This window comes from Calypte anna, chromosome 3 (assembly GCF_003957555.1).
Source record: "Calypte anna isolate BGI_N300 chromosome 3, bCalAnn1_v1.p, whole genome shotgun sequence".
In the NCBI taxonomy this organism is placed as follows: Eukaryota; Metazoa; Chordata; class Aves; order Apodiformes; family Trochilidae; genus Calypte; species Calypte anna.
The window spans coordinates 4,202,486-4,225,914 of NC_044246.1; the positions used below are offsets into that span (position 1 = coordinate 4,202,486).

Sequence of the window (23,429 nt, forward strand, 5' to 3'; positions counted from 1 at the left end):
ATGGTGGTGCCGCCGCGGCGGGTGAAGACGGAGTACATGAAGCGCTTCAAGGAGCCCAAATGGGAGTCGTGCGGTGCCTGCTACCTGGAGCTGCTTCGGTACCGCCTCAGCCGCCGCCTCCTGGAGCAGGCGCACCGGCCCTGGCTCTGGGACGGGTGGGAGCAGGAGAGCGGCGGCAGCGGCAGCAGCACAGCGGGGTCACCTCCTCCGCCACCCGGCACCAACGCGGCTGCCCCGCAGCAGCAGAAGGAGGAGGAGGAAGAGAAGAAAGAGAAGAAGGAGGAAGAGGAGGAAGAAGAAGCGGCGGCAGCAGCACCGGGCGAGACGGGACGGGAGAGCCCCGGTAGGGAGCGAGGGGGATGGGAGAGCCCCGGTGGGAAGCGGGGAGGGGACGGGAGAGCCCCAGTCGGTATCGAGGGGACAGGAGAGTCCCGGTAGAAAGCGGAGAGGGGGACGGGAGAGCTCCGGTAGGCAGTGGGAAGGGGGGCACCGCGGGTCCGGGGGTGTCTGTACCGGGCTGCCCGCTGAGGCGGGGCCGGAGGCGGCCAAGATGGCTCCGTTGTGGCGATGCGGGGATACTCGGCCCCGCCGCCTTCCTCCTCGTAGCGGGGGGGGGCTGCGGGGGTGTCCCGGTTCGGTGCCGGGGAGGTGCGGTGGGCTCCGCGTGGTGCCCTGGGCCGAGCCGGGGGGGAAAGCGGGGCTGGAGGGGGGGATGTGTGTGTGTGAAACCCCCTCAGCTGCGGCTCTGGGGCTCCGGGGGCTCCTCCCGGGTGCAGCCGCTGCCGGAGGGACCCTCCCGGCTCGGCCCGGGGAGAAGCCGGAGCTGCGGTATCGGAGGCGTCGGTTTAAAGAGCCGAGCGGTGGCACCGCTTGGTCCTGAGTCACAGCGCTTATGTAAAGCGTTGCCATGGCAACCCAGCATCATCCCCGCCGTTACATAAGCGGCTTGGATGGCAACAAGCAGCCGCGATTTGATCTCTGTGCCAGTGACCGGTTCCGAACGCCATTCCTTCCCCGGGTCTGCTTAATCTGTCTCCTCTGACCCACTGGGTTCGGTTCTGAATGCTGCCCGAGGTTCGGCCTTAGGTTTGCAGACAGCTCCGTAGGCCCAAGCAGGTGTGGAGCTGGTATTTTTAATAGAATAATAATGTTTTTATTTTTTTTTTTTTTTTAATTATAGACTCATAAACCCGTTTTGGTTGGAAAAGACCTTGGTAGAGTCCAACCATTAACTGAGTTGAGTGCTAAACCACATCCCTAAGCACCAGATCCACACAGCACTTTCAAGGCTGGTGATTCAACCATCTCCCTCCCAGCCTGTTCCAGTGTCTGATAACCCTTTTGGTGAAGAAGTTTCTTTCCTCTCTTGTAGCATCTCTTGCCTTTTGATATCTTAACTATGTGGAGTGGGTGAACAGAACAGCACTGTCAAGCTCCCCAAGTTAGTATTTTTGGTTTTGTCCCACGGGATATTGTCTTTTACCTATAATGAAAGAAACCTCTGTCAGGCAGCCATTGGTGAGTGTTTTGCAAAGTATTTTAGGTCATCTGTGGAGCTGTTGTATAGTAGCAGGGAAAAGCCTTGAATTTTTCAGTTAAGCCTCATGCTGCCCAGGGGGTTGTTCTGGGGTTTAGATGCACTTTAGATGTCTGGAGTAGAAACACTCATCAGTTTTTCATGTCCTGAGCTTACCAGAATGATCTCTATTCTGAGACTCAAGGCAAAACTGCATTCATTGTCCTTAAGAACTCCAGGCTGTACAAAAGCTTGAGCTGTGCTGTCAGGTGCTGAAGAGGTTGTGCAGAGCATGGCAGTGAGTAGGGTGTGTGTAGCAGAGGGAAATAGCACTAAGGAATCACAGAAGAGCAGGGAATAGTTTCATGGGAAAAGGCAGAGTGTGTCCTGCTGGGCAGTGTTTGGGCCTGGCTTCTAGCAGAGGCTGTTTAGGGGGAAGAGGAGGCTCAGGGGAGACCTCATCACTCTCTACAAGTCCCTGAAAGGAGGTTGGAGCCAGGGGGGTGTTGGGCTCTGCTCCCAGGCAGATATCAGTAGGACAAGAGATGGGCTTAAGCTCTGCCAGGGGAGGGTTAGGTTGGATATTAGGAAGAAATTCTTTGCAGAGAGGGTGCTCAGGCATGGGAATGGGCTGCCCAGGGAGGGGGTGGATTCTCCATCCCTGGAGGTTTTTAGAAGAAACTGAATGTGGCACTGAGTGCCATGGGCTGGGAACCACGAGGGGAGTGGATCAAGGGTTGGAGTTGATGATCCCAGAGGTCCTTTCCCACCCAATTGATTCTGGGGTTCTAGGAGTGGAAGCTGCACTTCAGCTTAGCATTCCCACCTTTTCTGATCCAGTTTGAACACGTGCCAACCTTTGGGAGTTGTGGCAGGGCCCAGAATTTTGTTCTAAAGGACATTCTGTTCTGTCCTTTGCCTGCTCCCTGCAGCTTTCCCTGACTCTTCTCTGAGAGGAGATCAGGCTGGAGTTACTTGGTAGCCTGGTTCTGGTAGGGTCCATTTTGGCAGTGGATAAAAGCTTGGTAGCTGTGGCTGTGCTGCCCATGCAGATGCTTTCTGTGGCTCTCCAGTGCCTCCCTAATGGCAGTGTATCCTACTGGATCAGTGGGAAAGGGACTGGAGGAGCAGTGGTCTGTGACTCTGTGGGGTTTGGGGGAATTTATACCTGATGCAACTTTGCCATGGCTGCTGTAAGGGAATAACTAATATTTTATTATGTTCTTGCTACTCTACACTACAGTAGGAGAAAAAAATCTATGCCTAACCTTCATTTCTTTTGCCAAGTGGCTTAGGGTAAATATTTTTTAGGTCCTGGTTGTATTTAAGGGCTTTGCAAATCCTTAGCAAAAGGACTGAAAAGTCTGCTTAGGCAGCTGGAAATTTATTGTATATTAGTGTGTACACTACTAGGTAAGCAACTTGTTTGGCATTGGACAATTAAGAGGCTGTGTTCTTCTTTTGCTTTGCTGGCTAATTAAAACAAGTGGAGGAGATAACATTGAAAAATACTACTCTGAATCTTCCATTATTCATCTGCCTTTATTTTTTTTTTTTTTCTGGAAGAACTTAATTACACTGAAGTGCTGTGGGTGTAGCTGAGTGTGCTCTTGCTGATGCCATCTTTTGTCTTCTGAAGCTGACATCCACCCACATGCTGCAGCATCCTGGTTGTTACCTGCTCCTCCTGCTGCTCCCCTCTGTGCTCTGGGCACCCTGATTTCTGCCTGGGTGGCACTGGCACAGTGCTTTGGGCCAAGGTGTTTTTGGGCAGTGAATATTGACTGACACCTGAGGTCAAGCCAGGTGAAGATGGGGGAGGTGTGGGCACTGCTGCTGCTTTGCCTCATGGAGATGAATCCATGTGTGTGGGTGAAGCTGCTCCTAAACCCTTGTAGTGTCTGCAGGGAAAGTTGGTGTGTGTGGAGCTTTAGGGCTAAGTGGCTTTGTCACTGCTTCAGTGATGCCAAGGTGTGCTGGGCGGCACCTTTGGGTTGATCCCCTCTGGCCCTTCCCTTGCTGCCACTCTTTGCGTGGCTGGGCTTTAGAACCTGCCCGGGCACAGATGCCATCCAGCAAAATCTTGTCCTGCATCACCTGGTTTGGTTGACACGTCCTCCAAGCTGTCACCAGAGCCCAGGGGGCTGGGGAGTGACAAAGAGGAGCTCTTGGCAGCAGCACTGCTGCTCCTGGGGTGACACTGCTGTGCACACAGGCAAGGTGAAGGCATCTTTCAGTCTTCATGGCTGCTCTGCTTTTGGGTTTTGTTTTTTGTTTTGTTTTTGTTTTTTTGTACAGAGGTCTCAAATGACAGCAGTGACAAGCTGGGATCAAAGCAGTTGTCACACAGCAGTTGACAAGTGACTGATCTGGATTAGTGCAGCTCAGCAGAAGATCAGATGTCAAGCTGGTTCCCTGATCTTCTCTGCCATGATGCTGCAGGTGTATTTGCTGGCCCAACAACATGGGAAGGAGTAAGTGGTGGGGACAATAGTGTCACTTGAGCTGCTTGCAGAACTCTCCTTCAAAGCTGCTCCAGTTTGTTTTGGGTGGAAACAAAGCTGTGCTATCAAGCCTGGCCAGTCCTTGCTTTTTGAACTGTGCTGCAGAGGAAGCTCCTGGGAATCTCTTCAGCTCTGCTCATAGCTTCAGTCCTGCCTCATGAAAGATCAGTCTTGAAGCAGGAATGCTGCAGTGTTTCAGCTCCATTAACTCCTTCCTACCCAGTTCACTCATGCTGAGGACATGCCTGCCCTGCTTGGAAAGGTCTTTATGCTAAAGGAGGAAACTCTGAGCTCTGCCCATGGCAGTTTTAAGCACAAAGTGCTTCCCCTGAACCCGAGATGGGATTGGGAGGAGCAAATGCAGAGAGGTGATGCTGTTGGCCCCTAGGAGCTGGGGACCTGATCAGGAGGGTGCTGATATTTGTAGTAATCTCTAGCAGAGCCTTTGCCATGGGAGTGGGGTCTGCCCTGTAGAGCATGGCAGTGCTGTGGGGAGGAGAGAAGCTCCACTGGAGATTTTCCTGCTTGGGTCTGGAAGAGATGAGCTCTGCAAGCTGGGCAGTAAGGGTTAAGTGACCTCTTTGGGGCAGGAGCTCATGGGGTGGGCCTGGCAGCCTTGTTCTGCCTGCTAAGCACTTAATCCCCTCCTGTGCATGTGCTCATCTTAGCATCCATGGTGTGGGTTGCAATGTTTATGGCTTTTCCCCCCTCTCTCCTGCCTAATCCCTGTAATGCTGCAGCTGGGTGGTTCTGAGTTCCCAGTGGCTGCTGGAGCTCTGACACTGCATGGGAAGGAGATGGGTGGTGATGGTGGTGGTGGTGATGGTGGTGGTGGTGGTGGTGATGGTTTTGTGGTGAGCCTCCTTGAGCAGCTGGGGCTCATTCCTTCCCTGCTGATTTTTTTTTTTATTTTATTTTTTTTTACCTTCTCTTGAAAAGCAGCCCCTGGTGAAGTGGCTTGGATACAAACTGGAGTTCAATTTTGATTAATTTAAATATTTTATTTAGAAGATTACCTGCCTTATGCCTTCACCACGGTGCAGCATTTACCCTGAAACTGTGCTCAGGTCTCTGTGTGCCATTTACCCGTATGCTTTCAGTGCTATTTTAGGACAAGCTGGCTCAATCATTTCTGCACCAGCTGGGATTATGTCCTAGTGAGCAGCATCCCCAGGCATGACTGTTTCTCTGGTACAGTATATTGAAGCTAGAATAGCAATGCAATGGCAGAGGCCCCACTTTCCTATCATTATAAGTCTCAAAATGCCACCTCTGTTGCTCCCTTTCCCTCTGTAGAGAAGGAAGATGCCTTTTTCCCCTTGACTGGAGGACAGAACAGCTTCCTAAAAGAAAAGCACTTTTGTTTCTGAGTTGACAGCAGTTTGTCCCCTTTCAGTGTTCTATTTTCCTGCTGGTAATGACCTCTCTTACAGGGGACCCAGCCAGACCCTCCTCACCTGTGAGCTGTGCAGAATGATGCATGAATCCTGTTTTCTGAGCTCTGTGCTGACTGAGCTGCCTTGGGAGCAGCTCTCCCCCTTTTTTCTTTCCCCCTCTCCCCCCTTTTTTCTTTCCCCCCTCTCCCCCCTTTTTGGTTTTCCCCCTCTCCCCCCTTTTTGGTTTTTCCCCCCTCTCCCCCTTTTTGGTTTCCCTGTTCTTCTTGGTTATTTTGTGGGGACACTGAATTATGGGCAGATTCAGCTCCAAGCACACTGCTGGCTGCTCCTGACCTCCCCCTCAGCAGGGCTGCAGCATCATCTGCAGCTGCAGATTTTGGAGGGGAGGTGAGTAGAGGTTGGCTGAAGCAGAGCACAGCACCAGAGCTTCTCTGGTTGGCAGCAAGCAGAAAATGTGCTGAAAGACTCCAGGCCAGCAAGAGAGAGGATGGGCAATGCTGGGGCACGTGGCAAAGCTTCATGTCCTTACCCTCCAAGCACCCAGCAAGTGCCAGAGATGCTCAACTGGGTGCTTAACCAGTGTGCCAGGGGGGGTAATTCCCATTTCATCAGAAGTGAAATTAAAGCTGTGTCAAGTTGGGTGTGTCCTGGCTTGACTTGCCAGATCCTAGTAATTAGCAAGAATTACTGTGATTTTGTCATGGGATTGGCAAATGCCTCTGCTTTTAACATCAGAGTTGTTGTGAGCAAGCCTTAAAGTAAGTGAGCTCCTCCTGCACCAGGGAGGGAATTCCCTCCATGCAGAGCAGTGGGGGCTGAAAGTGCTGAGGCTTGGGACAGGGAGAGAGGGCTTGGGACAGGGAGAGAGGGCTTGGGACAGGGAGAGAGGGCTTGGGACAGGGAGAGAGGGCTTGGGACAGGGAGAGAGGGCTTGGGACAGAGGGAGAGAGCTTGGGACAGGGGGAGAGCTTGGGACAGAGAGTTTCAGTTCTCAGAGAGAGTCCCCACCACAACCAGAAACTGAAGGTGTGGCAGAAAACTTGCAAGCTCAGCAAGTTTATGCCAGAGTTTGGATGTGTAGTACTGGGAGTGTCTGGCCCAAAGCAAGGTCTGATGCTCAAAGGTTGGATACTTGAAGGCAACCCCTTACTGCTGGGCTGCTTTCTGTAAATCAACTAAATCCTTTCATTAACCTAAGGCTTAAAAGTCAGTGATCCTTCAGATCACAGCATCTGCTGGTGCACCTCTGACTTGCCCACACTACCTCTGCAAATTTGCAGGATGGAAAATGAAAACAGGGTTTTGTGTATTTACTTATTTATAAAGCCACATTCCACTGATGTGGAATACTATATCTTATGGAACAGTTGTTTCTCAGTCTTGTTATTATTTAATGTCTTACACAATGCTGATTCAGCCTTCAGTGTTATCTGCATCTCCAGTTTAACAACAGAAACACTTGAAATTCTCCCTTACAAACCTTACTCTGCATACCCAGTGCTTGGAGGACCCTTGCAACGGGAGGTTTAAAAAGCACATGGTGGGGAAATGAGCCTCAGTGTTGCCTCTTGAGTGTGGAACATAAAACATATGTGAAGTAGAACATGCTTCACAGAACAGGCAGTGAGGGTGATGTCTGTCACTTTATCTTTGCTTCATCTGCTCCTCCAGTAACAGCAATCCACCATCCAGATGTATGTAGAGTAGGGAAGCTCAAAAATGAGGAATTTTTCTTTCAGTGGAAGCTTATAATAGGAGAGGTTTAATATTGCACATAATCTTATCAGGCTCCATCCCTGACTGGCTGGCAGCATCTCCATGGCATTCAGCAGTCCATCTGTTTGCTGTCTGAGAGATGGGAAGATGAAATAGTGAGGATGTGAGTTCCCTGGAAACAGTCTTTAAAATTCTGCCTGGAGCTGTTGGTTATCTGTAGCCTCCCTCAGTGAGAGGCAGATTTCAGTCTGGATGAAATATTTTGGGGATGGGCTTGGAAATGATGCAGTCACTAAGGAGAGACTGAAGGCATTGAAGCAAAGTGGATTTGTGTTGCTAAGGAAGTAATTTCTCCCATTTCTAAAAAAAAAAACCAAAACATCTTCAGTGATGTACCAAGGAGGCTCTGCAAATCAGACATTACTGTGTTGTCACTGGGGGCCTAAAGCATAATTTCTGTCTTTTTTTAAATTTTTTTTTTTAGAGAAAGAAAGGGAAGATCAAGAAAAGCAGCAGAGTGAGGAGCAGGAAAAGCCAGCAGGACAAACTTCTGGGAAGGACACAGAGAAAAGCAGCCGCAGGGGACCCCGCTCGAGCCGAAGTGCCTTGTCCAGTCGGAATGATCAAAGATCAGCCAAAAGTCCCCAAAAGGCAGAGCCACCAAAGGAGAACAAACACCCCTTTGCTCTGTATGGATGGGGGGAAAGACAGACAGACACAGGCAGCCAGAGGACTCACAATGTCTGTGCTTCTGCGTCAGCAAATGAAGTAAGTGAAAGCTTCTGCTTCACTAAAGGGCTGTAACTACTTAGTGCCTGGTGAGACACGGGTCCAATGTCCTGGGGAAACTTCTCAGGGGTGCCCTGATTTGAGTGCATGGAGGTTCTAACAATAATTTATAAAACAAACTCCAGCAATCAACCTTGAAGGGGTTTGGCACATTTGAATCAAGCAGCCCTTAGCTGCTAATCAGTTTTGAAACTTCCCACCTTTACTAATACTTGCAATTTCTGACCCAAAGTTATCTTGTTTCTGGCTGTTATGAATCTATTTCAAGATTCTGAACTTCATGAAAACAACAGCAAAAGCATCAGGCATTTAGCAGACTATTCCAGCAGGGAGCTTTTTGCTGACAGTAGGATGGTCTGTCAGATGGCTGATGGGTTGCAGGGGTGATGTGTGTTATCAGGATAGCACTGATGTACTTCAGATGGGCATGGACAGCATCAGAATTCTGCTGTGCTGGGCTCTGGCTTAGCAATAAAGCACTAAGGTTGGAGTGTTACAACAGATCCATGTGTTTCTTTCCTAAAACATCATAATTAATGTATCCCTGCCAGTGCCTCATCTTTATTTGACTGCTCATGTAGAGTCTGAATCTATGACCCAAGAGGATTAAGCTGGGTGGTGGTTTTGTTGTACAAGATCAAGCTGACTCCTGCTGTGGAAAGGGTTTGAAGCAAAGTCTGGTCCTTCCTGGACAGCTCAGGCCTGTGAGGAAAATGGGTCTTGAGTTGTCCTTCCTGATCATGGATCCTGGACTGAACCTGTGAGCAGTGGTGGAAATAGTTGGTGCTTTATGGTGAAGCCTAATAGAGGCTGATGCCCAACTTGAGCATGTTTATACTTTATTTATACTTCCTAACCTTTTTAAAATGCTAGAAACAGTTACAGAACAGCCCTTGAATTTGTAGTCAAGGGGCAAGACACTTTTGAAACACTATTTATGTGCTGTTTTGTCACTAAGGGTGTTACTTTAGGTGGGAGCTACTTGCTGCCTGGCTGGGTCAGTTTTCTTGCATGTTTGAAAGGTGTTACCTTCCCCAAGCTGACACAGGAGACTTAAATCTGGAGATAAAAGCAAGCAAACATGGAAGCTGGCTCTTAAGATTAAATTTGGGGAAAATATCATCATTTCTCCATTTAAAAATGTAAGCTGCTGTGCCTGCAGCATGTTCTCAAAATTAAGTTCATCAGAGTAAGGAGTCTCTAGGGGTTGGTGTTACTACTGTGGCTTGGGTTTTAAGGGATGCTTGGGCATATTCAGGGATGTTTAAGATTTTTAAATGGTAGGAATAGGAGAACTGATGTTTTTAGAATGGTAGATTGAGAAACAGTCAAGATTTTTGAAACAGCTGAAAAGGGTGAAGCGTGGAAGATCATAGAATCCTAGAATTGGCTGGGTTGGAAGGGACCTCAGAGATCATCAAGTCCAACCCTTGATCCACTCCCGCTGCAGTTCCCAGCCCATGGCACTCAGTGCCACATCCAGGCTCTTTGGAAATATCTCCAGACACGGAGAATCCACTACTTCCCTGGGCAGCCCATTCCAATGCCTGATCACCCTCTCCAGAAAGAAATTCTTTCTCATCTCCAACCTAAACCTCCCCTGGCACAACTTGAGACCTTTTGTGCCCTCTTGTCTTGCTGAGAGTTGCCTGGGAAAAGAGCCCAACCCCCCCCTGGCTCCAACCTCCTTTCAGGGAGTTGTGGAGAGTGATGAGGTCTCCCCTGAGCCTCCTCTTCTTTAGGCTGAACAGCATAATGCAGATAAGATAATGCAGAATAAAATTTGAGGCCTTTTTTATTGATGAAATTTTCTGCTTCTCTGAGTGATACAAATCACAGAAGAAAAGATCAGCTTGCTAGCAACCCTTGCTGCTTCAGGCTGGGGATTGGGGCAAGTACCAAATGAGCCTCAGCTTTCCTGGGGGGAATGTTCCTGGGCCCTTTTCCTGCTGTAATTCTGACTCTTGCTCTTTCAGATTCACGAATCTGCTCTGCGAGCAAAGAACAGGAGGCAAGTGGAGAAAAAGAAACTGTCCCAGAGGAGAGTACGATCAGCAGAAGAGAAAGCTTGGCAGATGAAGCCCTCCCCAGCAGACAACCCGTGGATGACTGAGTACATGAGATGCTACTCAGCAAGAGCTCGGTGAATTTGGATTCCCTTAAGCATCTTCAAGAGAAATTCCACCTATCAGGACACCAAGGACCCAAACTACTTATGCAAGGGTTTTATAGGGAGTTTCCAGCTGATAAATACTTGGTACAATGTTTTTATCTTGGCTACCTACCTCACACTGGGGTGTATTGTTGGAGCCATAACATTTGAAGAGGCTTTGATAGCTACCCAAACTTTGAGACCATTCCCTTTTTGGGAATCTTTCTAATGCTTCAGTTGACTTCTTTTGGGGGTGGGAGGTGGGGAATCTTGGCACACAGGGAGTCAAAGCAAACACTTTTTTTGATCTTGGTTATAAATATTCCCTTATCCCTCATTTAAAGTCCAAGTCATGGGCTGGTGGTGTTGGGGAAAGACTTTTAAGGGTGTGATGGAGGTGCCTTTGCATTTGCAGTACTATTTGATTTAATTCTTCTACCAAAATAAGTACATGAAGGCAGGCAACAGGAGGGCCTGCTGCTCTGGTAAACAGCTCTAACAAATGTAGATATTAATAAAATTATTGCCTGGATAAACTTAAAAAAACCCCAAACAACAAACAAACCAAACCTTGTTTGAGTAGTGAATTTGCTGATGCTATCAAAAGAACTGTTTGGAAACTCAGTAGCATAAACCACTCATTTTCAGGGCAAGAACCAGTGACAGGGTTGTGTTGCTGTGCCTGGATCAGCAAGTAACTGCTGTAGACAACCATGATCTGATGCCTGCTGCTCAGGAAGCAGTTGCTTGTTCTATCAGCATCAAGTTGTGCCACTCTGAAGCTCGTGGTGACAATTCCTCTGTGTTTAACCCTGGAAATGTCAGATTCCTGAAGGAGAGGGCTGGCTCCTGTCTACTGAAGTCTTGTTTTTAACCCTTCAGAATATCTGGTTTGCTCAGTGGAGGGTCAGGGTGCAATAGGCATTTTGTTTGGTACTGTACCTGTGAAAGGTTTGAAACTTGAAAAAATTGTGCTGGTAAAACTTGCAAATGAAATCCTGAGGTTTCTGCCTCTTGAAATTGGTGCAGGGCTCCTTGCTCTAGGAGGGGAGGAAGGAGAGGTGTACCCTCTACTCAACAGGAATATCTAAAGGAGTCTGAACATTCCCTGTGTAGATCCTACTTCTACACAGTCAGGCAGTTGTTGTTTGTGAGATCCTTGGTGGTTTGTTTGCTTTTTTTTTTGTTTTTTTTTCCCTGGAGCTGCTGTAAATTAAACGTTTCAGTTTGATAGCTAAGCTTTAGGCAGATTATTGCTGTAGCTGTGCAAAGTTTTGTTCAGCTGTGCTGTGTGTTAGTTACCCACGTTGGTTAGCTCAGCTCAGTTGTTTTTGAAGCTTTTGTGTTTTCCAGACTGGATCCCTTCCCACTCAAAGCACACTTGCACTTCTGCAGCAGAATCCTGCACAGCTCTGAGCTTCATCCCATGATCTCAGTGCTCACTCCTCTCACACACTGACACAGAAAAGTTTCTTACTGAAAGAAAGTGAAATGACAGAAAGTGTAAAGAAAAAACCATGCAAAGGGACCAAGCACTGCTGCCTCCTGGTGTTAATGTGGTTACATGGGTAAAGGTTTTATTAATCTCTGGTTTAATCTTGCTAAAATGTCCTAGAATCCATGAAGTGATAATCTGGTATTTGTAAAGCTGTAAAAATACAGACAGGTCTTGTTCAGGCTACCTAGTAGAGATCCTTTAACTCTGAGAATGCAAAGGGAGTGTGTTTTGTACAGAATGAAACTGCTGTATTGCAATTTTTTAATAAACTACAGGTTAGCACTTGTTAGAACTTTTAAATAGTGCCCAAAAGTGAGGCAAACTATTCCAGAGGCTGCCTTTATCCCAGGAGATTCCTATAATTTTCTTTTATTGTGTTTTCCTCTTTAAACAGCTCCTGTAAATATGCTGAAGTTGTTCCTGGTGCTGTTTCAGTTCAGAAACCCAGCTGTCAGCAGCAGTGTCAGAGCATTAACTCAGATTGTTTCCACAGCCTTATTATTCAGTACAACCACTGCAGCTGGGCACATAAAACACCTTCCTGGGTTGTGTAGGATTGTCAGAATCCACCTTGCTGTGCTTTCAAAGAGTTTCTGCAGCCCTCTGTTCCCACTGAGAGTGGAGGAAGCCAGATGGTTATGTGCCTGCCTTAAATACCCATTTTTATATAAAATTAATCTCCTGTTAGAAGCTGGTCTGTCAAAACCTTACAGAAGGCTTCAATGTCTTCAGCCTTGGTTGCTAGATACTAAATTTAAACCATCTGAAAGGGTTATTCAGGTGTTCTGCAGAGCATGAAAATCTTGAAGAACATCAAGGCTGCTGTGTACTGAGGAATTGATGGAATTCTTATCCTTGCCAAGAGCTGTTTCCCAGGAAAACTGCTGTGGGGGAAAGGCAGCAATGCCACCCACCAGGTCACCTGAGCCACTCTCATGCTTTTGCAAAGAGCCTGTAGCTAAAATAATCCTGGGTGCTATATTGGTGATACCTTGGTTTAATATAATGCCTGAAATGAGGGGTCAGTTATTCTGCAAATGGGGTAGCCTTCCTCCCTTTGGGCATTATTTGGCCAAAAAACCCTCAAAAACCCAACACAAGAAAAGGCTGGTAGGTTTTCTTACATGTGGAACAGCATAGTTCTGATCTCTGCAAGCTGTGGATGCCAAATAGTTGATATGTGCCAGGCTGAAATCTGGAAAAAGCATTTTTTTTAGTGCTTTGGTGTTAAATGAAGAGCCAACTGACTTGGAAAGCCAAGCTTTTCAAGTGTAAAAGCTTTAACTATAGTCTATAATTCTCATAGGAGGTGGCTTTTTTTTTTTTTCCCCATGAAATTGGACTTAACTAAAATGGAAAACCTTGTGACTGTCACCCTAGGAATGGAGGAAGTTCTGAACTTTGTCTTGCATGGACTCTTGAATTCAGCCAAGTGCTGAACACTTCTCACTGGTTTAAACTTTGTAAGAACACAGTAACTACTCAGTTGTCCAAAGTCTTCATTAAAATAACTGCTGCTTTTTGGTTTTGGAAGTACTTAGCTAAGTGAAACAAGGCTCTTAAAAAGGTGTGATGCTGCAATTTTAGTGTTGTGAAGACTTGTGTTCACAATGTAAAAATGTTACAATGAGAACTGCTTGAGACTGTCCCCTGGAACCCCCAGGAGCATGCCTGCTCAGTCACTGCTCTCACTTTACAACTAGGAGTTAAGTTTTTTCACTGGAAGCTGAGACACTCAAGGTGATAGCCAAACTTAACCAAAAATGAGGGACAGACCTGATTTTTTTTTTTGCTAAGACTTTTATCCGGGTAGCAAATGCACATTTTAATCAGATTTTTAACTTGGAAGGAAGTCAATTCTCTTTTTATGGTATAATGCAGTGCCACAGAACTATGAAGGCCTGAGTTGTTTTTATTTAATTATTATTTTTACTGTGGTAGGGACCAAAAGCTAGCAAGCTGAGGGCCTTGTGTGTGGTAACCTGGGTATTTGTTTATTTTCCAGCTTAGTGCACTCAGCAGAAAAGCCATATACAGAGCCTGATTCAACACCTTGACAGTAGCCCCTGTACAACAAGGGGTACAAATGAAGGGGAAGCTGCCTCAGCTATTGTTAGCACTGAATTCACTTTAAAAAAAAATAAAAAAATATATATATATAGGGAAATACCATCTAAGCTTGAAGCAATATGTGTTTTTTAAGGTTTTTAAAGAGTATTTGTTTTTAATGCTTCTGTATTGTCTATATTTAATAGTGTAGTGTCAACTTGTAGCTGTGAATAAAAAGAGTGACACACAAAGTGCCCTGGCTGCCTGTCCTCTGCCTTCTGGGGTCTCTGCTTTTTCCTCACAGGGTGTTTTACCCTCTGCCTGTCTCAGGCTGCTGGGGTTAAAGGGTTAATTGCAGGTGTAAACCCAGCTCTGGGCTTGGCTCCACTAACTCTTAACAGGTTCTTAATACCCTTTCACCATCTGTCTGGGTTTTGGGTTTTTTTTTCTCCCTTATTGGTGGTAGAAAAGAGCCTAAAATAGATGAGCTCTCTGAAGTGCTGAAGCCTTTGGGAAGGTGAAATTTTGGAGAAGGGGGTAAAGTGGGAATAAAGAGGAAGCTGCAACACTAAGAACAAGTTTAAGCTGTTAAAGAAGGGGTGCACTGAATCACAGAATCATAGAACTGGCTGGGTTGGAAGGGACCTCAGAGATCATCAAGTCCAACCCTTGATCCACTCCCGCTGCAGTTCCCAGCCCATGGCACTCAGTGCCACATCCAGGCTCTTTGGAAATATCTCCAGACACGGAGAATCCACTACTTCCCTGGGCAGCCCATTCCAATGCCTGATCACCCTCTCCAGAAAGAAATTCTTTCTGATCTCCAACCTAAACCTCCCCTGGCACAACTTGAGACCTTTTGTGCCCTCTTGTCTTGCTGAGAGTTGCCTGGGAAAAGAGCCCAACCCCCCCCTGGCTCCAACCTCCTTTCAGGGAGTTGGAGAGAGTGATGAGGTCTCCCCTGAGCCTCCTCTTCTCCAGCCTCAACACCCCCAGCTCCCTCAGCCTCTCCTCATAGGGTCTGTGCTCGAGTCCCTTCACCAGCCTGGTTGCCCTCCTTTGGACCTGCTCCAGGACCTCGATATCCTTCCTGAGCTGAGGGGCCCAGAACTGGACACAGGACTCAAGATGTGGCCACACTGAAGCTCTGTTTGCTGCTGGTTGTAGAGAATATGAAGTAAACAAAGCTATCCTGGTATTTTTATTCTCTCTTTACAGTGGATTTCTTGAGATTTTTATAGTGTTTAATTCTTTCAGCACCCAGAGTATAATGCAACAGAGGTATCAAAATTTTTATAGCATTCATGTTTAAGCCTTACCACAGCTATGTATTTGATCCATAAGATACCTAACTGATGTAAAGGCTCAGATGGATCAATCAATTATGACTTCCCTGCTTTCTGTATTTTCTCCTGTCCTACCCCATACTGACTATGAAATTCATTTAGCAGAAGTGTTTTTTTCAAGCCCACCTAACATGTGCCATGTGTTAAAGACTCCACTTAGCAGGCAAAACTTGTACAAGTAAATAGGATTTGCTATAAGACACCTAGAAAACCAAGAAAGAGTCTTTATTTGGTGCAAAAACAAGCATTAAGTGAAATAATGTAGGCCAACAATCTGATTAAAAGGCAAGACAGAGGCTTTAATATGACATTTAAATCCTTTAAAGGTCTCAACAGCTAAAGCTCCACATCCAATAAATCCTAGGATATAGGTACCCAGTAGTATTCTGTGTAAATCTCCAAGCCATCTTGTTCTAGTAAAGTAGGAATTTTGCAGCAAAACCACAGATAATTTAACCTATTTATCACTTACTGGTTTAAGTGAGCTAAGTTTGGTTTGCTGCATGAACTATAATGCTGAAGCTTTAAAATCTGCTGTAGGGCTGTTACTGGTATGATGTTCACTTTTAGAAATTAAAAAAAAACCAAATCTCAGAGGAGAAATAATAACCAACTGAGTTTGCTATTGCTTCCAATAGTGTTTCCCACAGGAGTTGCCATTTTAGAAAGTTTCTTTTTTTAAAATGTAGGGTATGCATCACAAAGGATATGTACTACAAAACATGCACATTAACCTGGTTGATGTCTGTGTGAGAAGAGTGTTTAAAAAAAAAAAAAAGGTAAGAACAACATCCAAGCTCTTGCAATGACATTATTATTATTTCCTTCCAGGTTAGAGCTTAAGACAGTTGGTTACAGAAAGAATAAAACTATTTTTACTGCTATTACTTGACCACAGACACTTGACCACACTAATTGTAAGAACCCAGTATACAAAAGAGGTATGTAAAGGAAAAAGGGCAGGAAGAAGTCTAAGAAAATCCCTGCCAAAGCCCTAATGTTTCTATTTGAAAAGCAAAAGAATTAAGTAACAGTCCCCTACTCCTTTCAGCTGCTACTGTAATAATGGAAAGAAGTTTTGATCAACAGCCAACCCCACTTCAACTGCTACAACAGTGACAGAAGAGATCTCCTTAGTTTGTGCCCTGTCCCAGCTGGGAAGTTCCTGCTCAGCAGCCACTTCTGTCACTGTTCCCAGAACCCTGATTAGATAGGAGGAGCACAGACTCCTGGAAATGCCACCTTTTCCCAGCATCCCAGAACTGATTTGGGGTTTTGGAACCAATTCTTTCCCCTCCCTAACTCTGGCAGGAACACAAATCACAGATAATAATGCACCATGTGGATGGGTGGAGGAGACATCTACTGCCCAGGACTGACTGACCTCTGGTAACTGCTTCCAGTTCTGAGTAGTGGAAGCCAAAATAAATTAAGTGAAGGATTAAGACAGGTAAGTTTCTTTGAAGTTCTTTGATGTTCTGGTAAATGTGCAGTTAAGCTGCTTCAAAATGAGTTTACACTTTTACCAGGGAGAGAATACTGCTTGGGAATAATTATCAGTTATGCAACAAATCCAAATCCAATCCTAAACACAAGGTACCCTTGCACCCAACACCCTTTTTAAATTAAACCTGGGTTTTTCTAGTACAGAACACTTCCCTTTTAATTCTTTAAGAGATGAGTGACCAAGGGTGTATATTCTTTCAGATAAACATCTGTTTGAACCAAAAATATCAGGATGAGAAAGTGCTCTAAATACAAATCTAATTCCATTCCACAAAAGCTGGTGTACCACTGGGCAGCATTCTTAACTGCCCCTTCTCTAAATCACAGCATCAGTTCACTTTTTTCTGGTTTAGTTGTTTTAAGTATGCACTTGTGACCCCCTAAATAGGTAGGATTCACATATACAAAATGATAAAGTATGTTGGAACTTGGCATTTCAATACTGAGTTTTGATCACAAGAATTATTTTGTGTTCACCTGCACATCCAAGGAGACATCCTGCTCCTAGTTACACAAGTAACTAAGTGAAGATGTGTGATTTCCATGATAAAACTGGAACTTCCCCCTTGATTGAATTCAGCTACCTCCAGAACCACTAACTTACTTCTCCAGTTCCTTATCTGGTAAAAAAAAAAAAAGCCAAAGGTCTCTTACCTGCTTGTGGCACTGTGGAAAAAAAAATAAAATCACATGCAATACTTGTGCTTTGGTTCTGCCTCCTGGACCCTCTGCCAGTCTCCTCCTCTTCCAGCTCCAGCTGAGGAATGGATTCTGACTCACTTGCCCCATGACTCTTCCCCACAATAAAAGAGGGCAGGACAGAAAGTTTGAATTGTGTCTTTTAACACAGGAGGAAAATAAAAATCAGTACCAGGGCTGAAATTCACTTTGAGTTTCACAAGAAGAAAGAACTACAGAAGTAGTGGGTTTGTTTTCTTCCTTCCAAGTGTTCTGGGAGCAATGTGGGCAGCACAAAGTGCACTCACATGAAGTTCTAGCTCCAGCTCCAGCAAGACAGTCCCTAAGCTCCCAATTTTTAAGGCTAATTAAAAAGTTATGTTCCTGTATGTAAGTAATTAAGTATACTTTATGAATTTTAAGAAAACTTTAAATTTTAAGAATTTTAAGAAATTATTTTAAATTTAATGTATTTCAGTTTGTTCCTCCCCAGGTATGTTGTAACAGAGATCATATTTCTGCAGGTGATTGCTCTGTTTGTGGTAAGAGCTTAGAAGAACTCCTACTGGGGTGATTCTGCATGAGGCCCTGCCCTAGAACTGTAACAGACAGAGAAAATGCAGTTCTGTTCACAAATTAATTCTACCTTTGTGATGCCTGTGCTACACAAAACATCAGGACCAAGAAAAAACAAATCCAAGTCAGTTGACAGCCATTTCAGAGACTCAGAAAAGCTTCAAGTTATTTAAGAACTGTGACAAAATAGGATATGTCAATATCAATAAAAATTACTCTTCCAACCTGGCAGATTACTAAAGGTAAGTATGGGTCCTAACCCTATGCTGAGGATTAGTCATGGCAACATCTTGTTGGAGTGTGGCAAACAAAGTAGGAAAAAATAAAAACCAGAGTGCCAGTGGTTTTAGAATTCAGGTCATAAATAGGAACTACTTTTGTGCAACAACCAAACAGGACAAAGCCTTCCTCAGTTAAATTTCACAGAATCATAGAATGGTTTGGGATGGAAAGAACATTAAAACTTACCCAGTTCCAATCCCCCCCTCCCACCAGCCCAGGTTGCTCCAAGCCCCATCCAGCCTGGCCTTGAGAACTTCTAGGGATGGGGCACCCACAACCTGGGCCAGTCTCTCATCACCCTCATAATGAAGAATTTCTTCCCAATGTCTGACCTAAATCTCCAATCTTTTTGCTTAAAACCATTCCCCCTTGTCCTATCACTCCAATCACTCTGTGCCCTTGTATAAAGTCCCTCCCCAGCTTTCCTGGAGCCCCTTCAGGTCCTGGCAGGTGCTCTAAGGTCTCCCTGGAGCCTTCTCCAGGCTGAACAACCCCAACTCTCAGCCTGTCCTTGTAGGAGAGGTGCTCCAGCCCTCTGATCCATCTTCTTGGCCCTCCCTCTGGACTCACTCCAACAATTCCATGTCTTTCCTGTGCTGGGGACCCCAAAACTGGACACAGTACTCCAGGTGGGAAACTCAAGACAGCAGAGTAGATTATTTGTTTATATGATAAAAAAATAAAATATTAAACTGCTTGTAGTGCAACATTCTATCAGCATACAGAAGTATACCATGCTTTGTAAATTTACTGTTGACAGTATTTACAGGATATGGCAATGCTTTAAACTAGAGGTGAAAGAACAAAAACAGGGACTGGAAAACATTTACATAGAAGTATGAGTCTTAATACTGTCCACCAAGCAAGCTTTGCAGGCTCCTGTGACACATGAACACTCCTGCCCCACACCACACAGTTCACCTGCCTGTCACCAGTGGGCTGCTCTGTTTGTACAGAGTCAGAAGTTGATTTTTTTTTCTTTAAAAAAAACTGCATAGCCTTCAGGCTTTGTCTGTTTCTTCAAATGCCATTTGCAGGGACAGCTGTAAAACAAACAAGAGCTCCCATCAGTTATCTTCATCTCATCCATCTGCAAACTCAGCTCCTGAAATTCACTCTTGTTGGGCTGTACTGAAGAGGGACTAAATTAATGTGCTCCTTCAGCACACTGGATGATATTTTAGAGGAGGAGAATAAGGGAAAAATGCAGTTCAGGGATTCCTACCCCTTATAGAAAATTCTGTGCTTTAACTGGGTGCTAAACTACTAAATATGAGAATTTAGAATTATATGCTGCCTTGTTTAATGTTCTGTAAAGCTGCTGCTGGTGTGCACTGCACTACACAGCTCAAAGTGATAAAAAGGGAATACAGTAAAAATTAGGCAGTAATTATGCTTGCAGTATTTTGTTTGATATCCCTGTCCTTGTAATAGAGAAATCAAGATTAATGATATCAGGATAATTAACTACACAGAGATCCCTGAATCACCCTCAGTGAGTGAGGGAGAAGGAAATGTCCTAACAGCCACTTACATACTGCCAGGAGCTACATAAAATCCATGAATAGAGAGATATCTTAGGGACAACTTTTTATAAGAAATACTGAGTATTCTTGGGAGTAGATTATGTGACTTTTAGGTCTCTTTCCCTACCACTGGGAAAAATCTGCTCTTCATTTCCTCTGAAGAACATCTTTGGAAGCCCATTCCATAAGTTGTAACAGCCCTGGAAGAGCTCCTTCAGGTGACAACACTGCTCAGGCAGCAAATGCTCCTGTTCTGTTGTTGTTGACATTTCAGCTCACAAAAGACAGAAATCAGAACCACTTTGGGTGGGTTTAGGTGGAAAAAGTGAAAGTTTGAAATCCAGTTTATCTTGAATTTTCAAGTCTCAGTCTTTAAATTTCATATTTCCAGAAAAGACTATTTAGTGGCTTTGGACAAGACACTGCACCATACATTCAGTGAGCTTGAATTCTCATTTCTAGTAATATTTGTCCACAATAAAACATAAATGATTCACCTTCTCTAAGGTGCATTAGGTAACTATTGGGGCACTGATGTATTTTAGGAATACAGAATTTTAAAATGTTTTCCACAGCATTACTCAGAGTGAGTAAAGATCTTTAAATCCTTCAGTAAGAACACTAGTCTTGCTTTAGTGGGCAGATAGTGGAAAAAAAACCAGTCTAAAAACAATAATTATTTTTACTCCACATTATTTCACTGTATTCTGTGCTACTTTACAGGCTGAGTGAAAAAAGCCAAGCACTCAATAGAGCACATTTATGAAATATGGTGATTTACCCAAGACCTTGAGCTTTTTGTAATCTTACCTTCTGTATTTAAAGTGAATATCTGGGAAATGATGCTTTGTTTTTTTAACACCCACATTCCTGAGCACTTTGTGCTTGTGCTCTTCGTGGTGATCTCAGCTGTCTCAAGGCAGCATCTCCATACTGAATACCTGAGCCCATCCTCTCTGGGTCCAGTTCTCCTGATGAGAAACAAAATGGTCACAAGAAGATGGATCAGTTGCAAATAATACATTCCAATTTAAATGACAACATTAGATTAAAAATGCATAATAATGTTCTCCTCTGGAGAGATCTATTGCAGTTCTGTCTGCTTTGAGGCAATTCCAAACCTGTCTCATTTTCTCCTAAAATTTCAGCTCTGTGCCCTTAATCATAACAACAAAGCAGTTTGTCTGAGGCTGCAATAAGAAATGCATTTGCACTAAATACTTCTGACAAAGGAAATGCCCAAAATGTTGCGTGTGAACACAGCTAAAAGCCACCTGCTTTCAGGGATTAATGTGCAAAGAAAGTAATTCTATAGATACCAAGCCAAACAAAAATGGATCAGTCTGACATGAGGATTCCATAAAACACTGTCCCCAGAGGAAATGAGCTCAAACTTTCCTACTTCTGATATCCATTTCTGCTTACTCCATACCCTGTGCCTTCCAAAGTGTTCTTATTGCTCTATGATGGACTGGCCAAGATTAGAAATGTTCAGTCTAAAAAAAAACCCAAGAAAACACACACCCAAAACAAAGAACCCCTCTGAATAATTCAGGTCACTTATTCAGGTTCACTGCACACATAAGAGCCCTTTCTCAGTTAGCAGATGACAGCACACTGAGGGGACCCATTGACAGTGTGAGGGTAGGGCTGCCATTCCTACAAGACCATGAAGAGGCCATCAGGAACCTCATGAAATTCAGCACCCACACATGCAGAGCCCTCACTGGTGATGGAACAACCCTGGGTACTGGTACAGACTGGGAATGACTAGAGAGATGGCAGCAACTGGTTAGCACTGGGAGACACTGCCCAGAGGGGCTGCTGTGGTGTCTGTTCTGGAGCATCTCCTTGTCCCTCAGCTTGCTCTCACTTTGAACCTGAATGTGCTTTAAGTAGGAGGCTGAACAAGAGCTCTTCACAGCTTTTTTCCAGTCTCAGCTTTTCCAAGATTCAATGCAGCTGGCACAAAGAAAACAGAAGCAACTTGCACAAAGCAGGACTTCTGTTTTGGTAATGCTTCTTTAAATCAGTCATGGAACTCCAGGGTCAATGAAACTAGCAACACTCTGCTTTGGGTTTTCTGCTTGCTTGCTTGTTTAAAAGGAAAGTTGTTCTTTGGCATTGATTTGATGCAGCAATCAGGAAATTCCTATGAAAATATCATATTCTTTTAATCTAAAGCCTTGTGTTTGGCATTCAAAATGTCATTAGAATCTGAGACAGACTTTTCAACATGGCCAGTACTTAAAACTTCAGACATATAAAGCAATTAGATGATAAGAGAGGAAAACTGGAATGCAAATTATCTGTGATGTCACCTAACACTAAGAAGCCTGTCTCAAATAGAAACCTGCCCACTTGTGCTGAGAAGCTCGTGGTACATTTCCAGATCTGCAAAATTAAAAATGGTCTCAACCAAGAGGCAGGAAGGCCACTTCAGAGAAAAGCAGTTGCTAGGAAACATCCCTGAAGTTTTCAGTATTACTCTTCAAATTCCTTTGACTGTATTTTCTGCTACAGATGAGAAGCAGAATAAAAGTTACATCTGCTCTGATACCAGGCTTTTATTCTCCATTGCTAAAACTGTCTAATGTCAGGCTTGATCTTTTTTAGGGACACAGCAACCCACAGAATGCAGAGCCTACACTCAGACCTGACTGTTAAGATAAACACTGTGTAAAAACATCCATAAATCACACCCACACCCCTCCCCTTTTAGATATCCACATCTGACTTAGACATCCATCCCTATTAAAACATGGGAAGCAGCTATAAACCACACGGGTTCTTTTACCACAAGGAAATTTTGGTTCTTTAGGTTGATTCTGTCAGAGAACTCTGAATGGTGGCATTTCCACATGTACCTTCAGTTTTCAGGAAAAAAAAAACCAAAAAACACCAAAAAATTAGAAGAACACAGATCTCCATTTACCTGATTCAATTTTATTCAGTATTTTCCTTGCACACTGTACAAAGGCCTCTTCAACATTTTCCCCTGTTAGTGCACTTGTTTCCAAGAACATGAGCTCTGCATTTGACACCAGAAAAACAATCTCAGAACCAAATCTGGAATATCTGACACAGTAATTCAAAGCGTGAAAGCCAGGAATGAAAAATTTCTTAAGAACAATTGTTAAATAGTGGACAGCAAAATCAAAAACTTCCTCTGAAATTTACACAGTAACCCTACAAAGTTGAAATCTAAAGCTAATAACCTGGGCTGTGCAGGCAAAATAACACATGAAAGAAAATAAAAGAACTTCATACAGTAGCCCATTAACAGAAAGTTTTATGCAAAAGGACAGCCAGCAGCCACAGCTGGTTGAAAAGATTTTATGATTGATTTTTAAAAGCAAAACCAGATTTTACTGGTGTCAGGATTGCGAAACTGAAACTGAGATTGGCTTTAACACCACAAAAAATGTGTCCTCAGACTGGAAATCCAGAATACTACAGAGTAGGCAAAAGTCTATGCCATGCATGGAGCTCAGCTTCCTGAGTAAAAGTCATTGCTTCCAACTGCAGCACACCCCATCCAACCTTATAGATTATAATCTACAGAATCTGTAGATCTGAAAGCATAATTTCAGCATCAAAGATGCTGAAAAGTAAGAAATTGTGCTCTTCTTTTTCTCCTCAGCTCTTTGGAAGCAAGGTAATACCTGATGTGAATTACATTCTTTAGGGAATATATCTCCACATAGAAGGTATTCCTTAAGTAGCAGCTGCAGCTGGAAGAATTGTTAGTAACAGGACTTAAAGAGTACATGTAGTTCTTCTCTCTGCAGGCACTGTTCTCTCTCTAAGCCTCATGTTCTGATAGAACTCTCTTTTCTGCAGACATCTGACAAGGTAATGTGGACAAAATGCTCCCTGGCTGCACAAAACTGA

General features: G+C 44.5%; 2 protein-coding genes across 4 annotated transcripts in view; one reads left to right on the forward strand and one right to left on the reverse strand.

The window, feature by feature from the left end:
- On the forward strand, positions 1–10,274 carry CCSAP (centriole, cilia and spindle associated protein). The gene is made up of 3 exons (XM_030448209.1): positions 1–343; positions 7,618–7,901; positions 9,899–10,274. Exons 1-3 carry the CDS (start codon positions 1–3, stop codon positions 10,067–10,069), a joined length of 798 nt encoding a protein of 265 aa, XP_030304069.1. The 3' UTR covers positions 10,070–10,274.
- Positions 7,455–23,429, reverse strand: part of RAB4A (RAB4A, member RAS oncogene family) — a 25,822-nt gene continuing 9,847 nt past the window's right edge. For 2 of the 3 annotated variants that reach the window (XM_030448212.1, XM_030448210.1), the window contains exons 6-8: positions 22,471–22,566; positions 20,346–20,506; positions 17,853–19,052 (exon numbers count right to left, since the gene is read on the reverse strand). In XM_030448212.1, the coding sequence (XP_030304072.1) occupies positions 20,391–20,506; positions 22,471–22,566 (212 nt within the window). In that variant the 3' untranslated portion in view covers positions 17,853–19,052; positions 20,346–20,390. Of the gene's footprint in view, positions 7,494–17,852; positions 19,053–20,345; positions 20,507–22,470; positions 22,567–23,429 lie in introns of those variants that run through there. The other variant, XM_030448211.1, reaches the window with a different exon arrangement.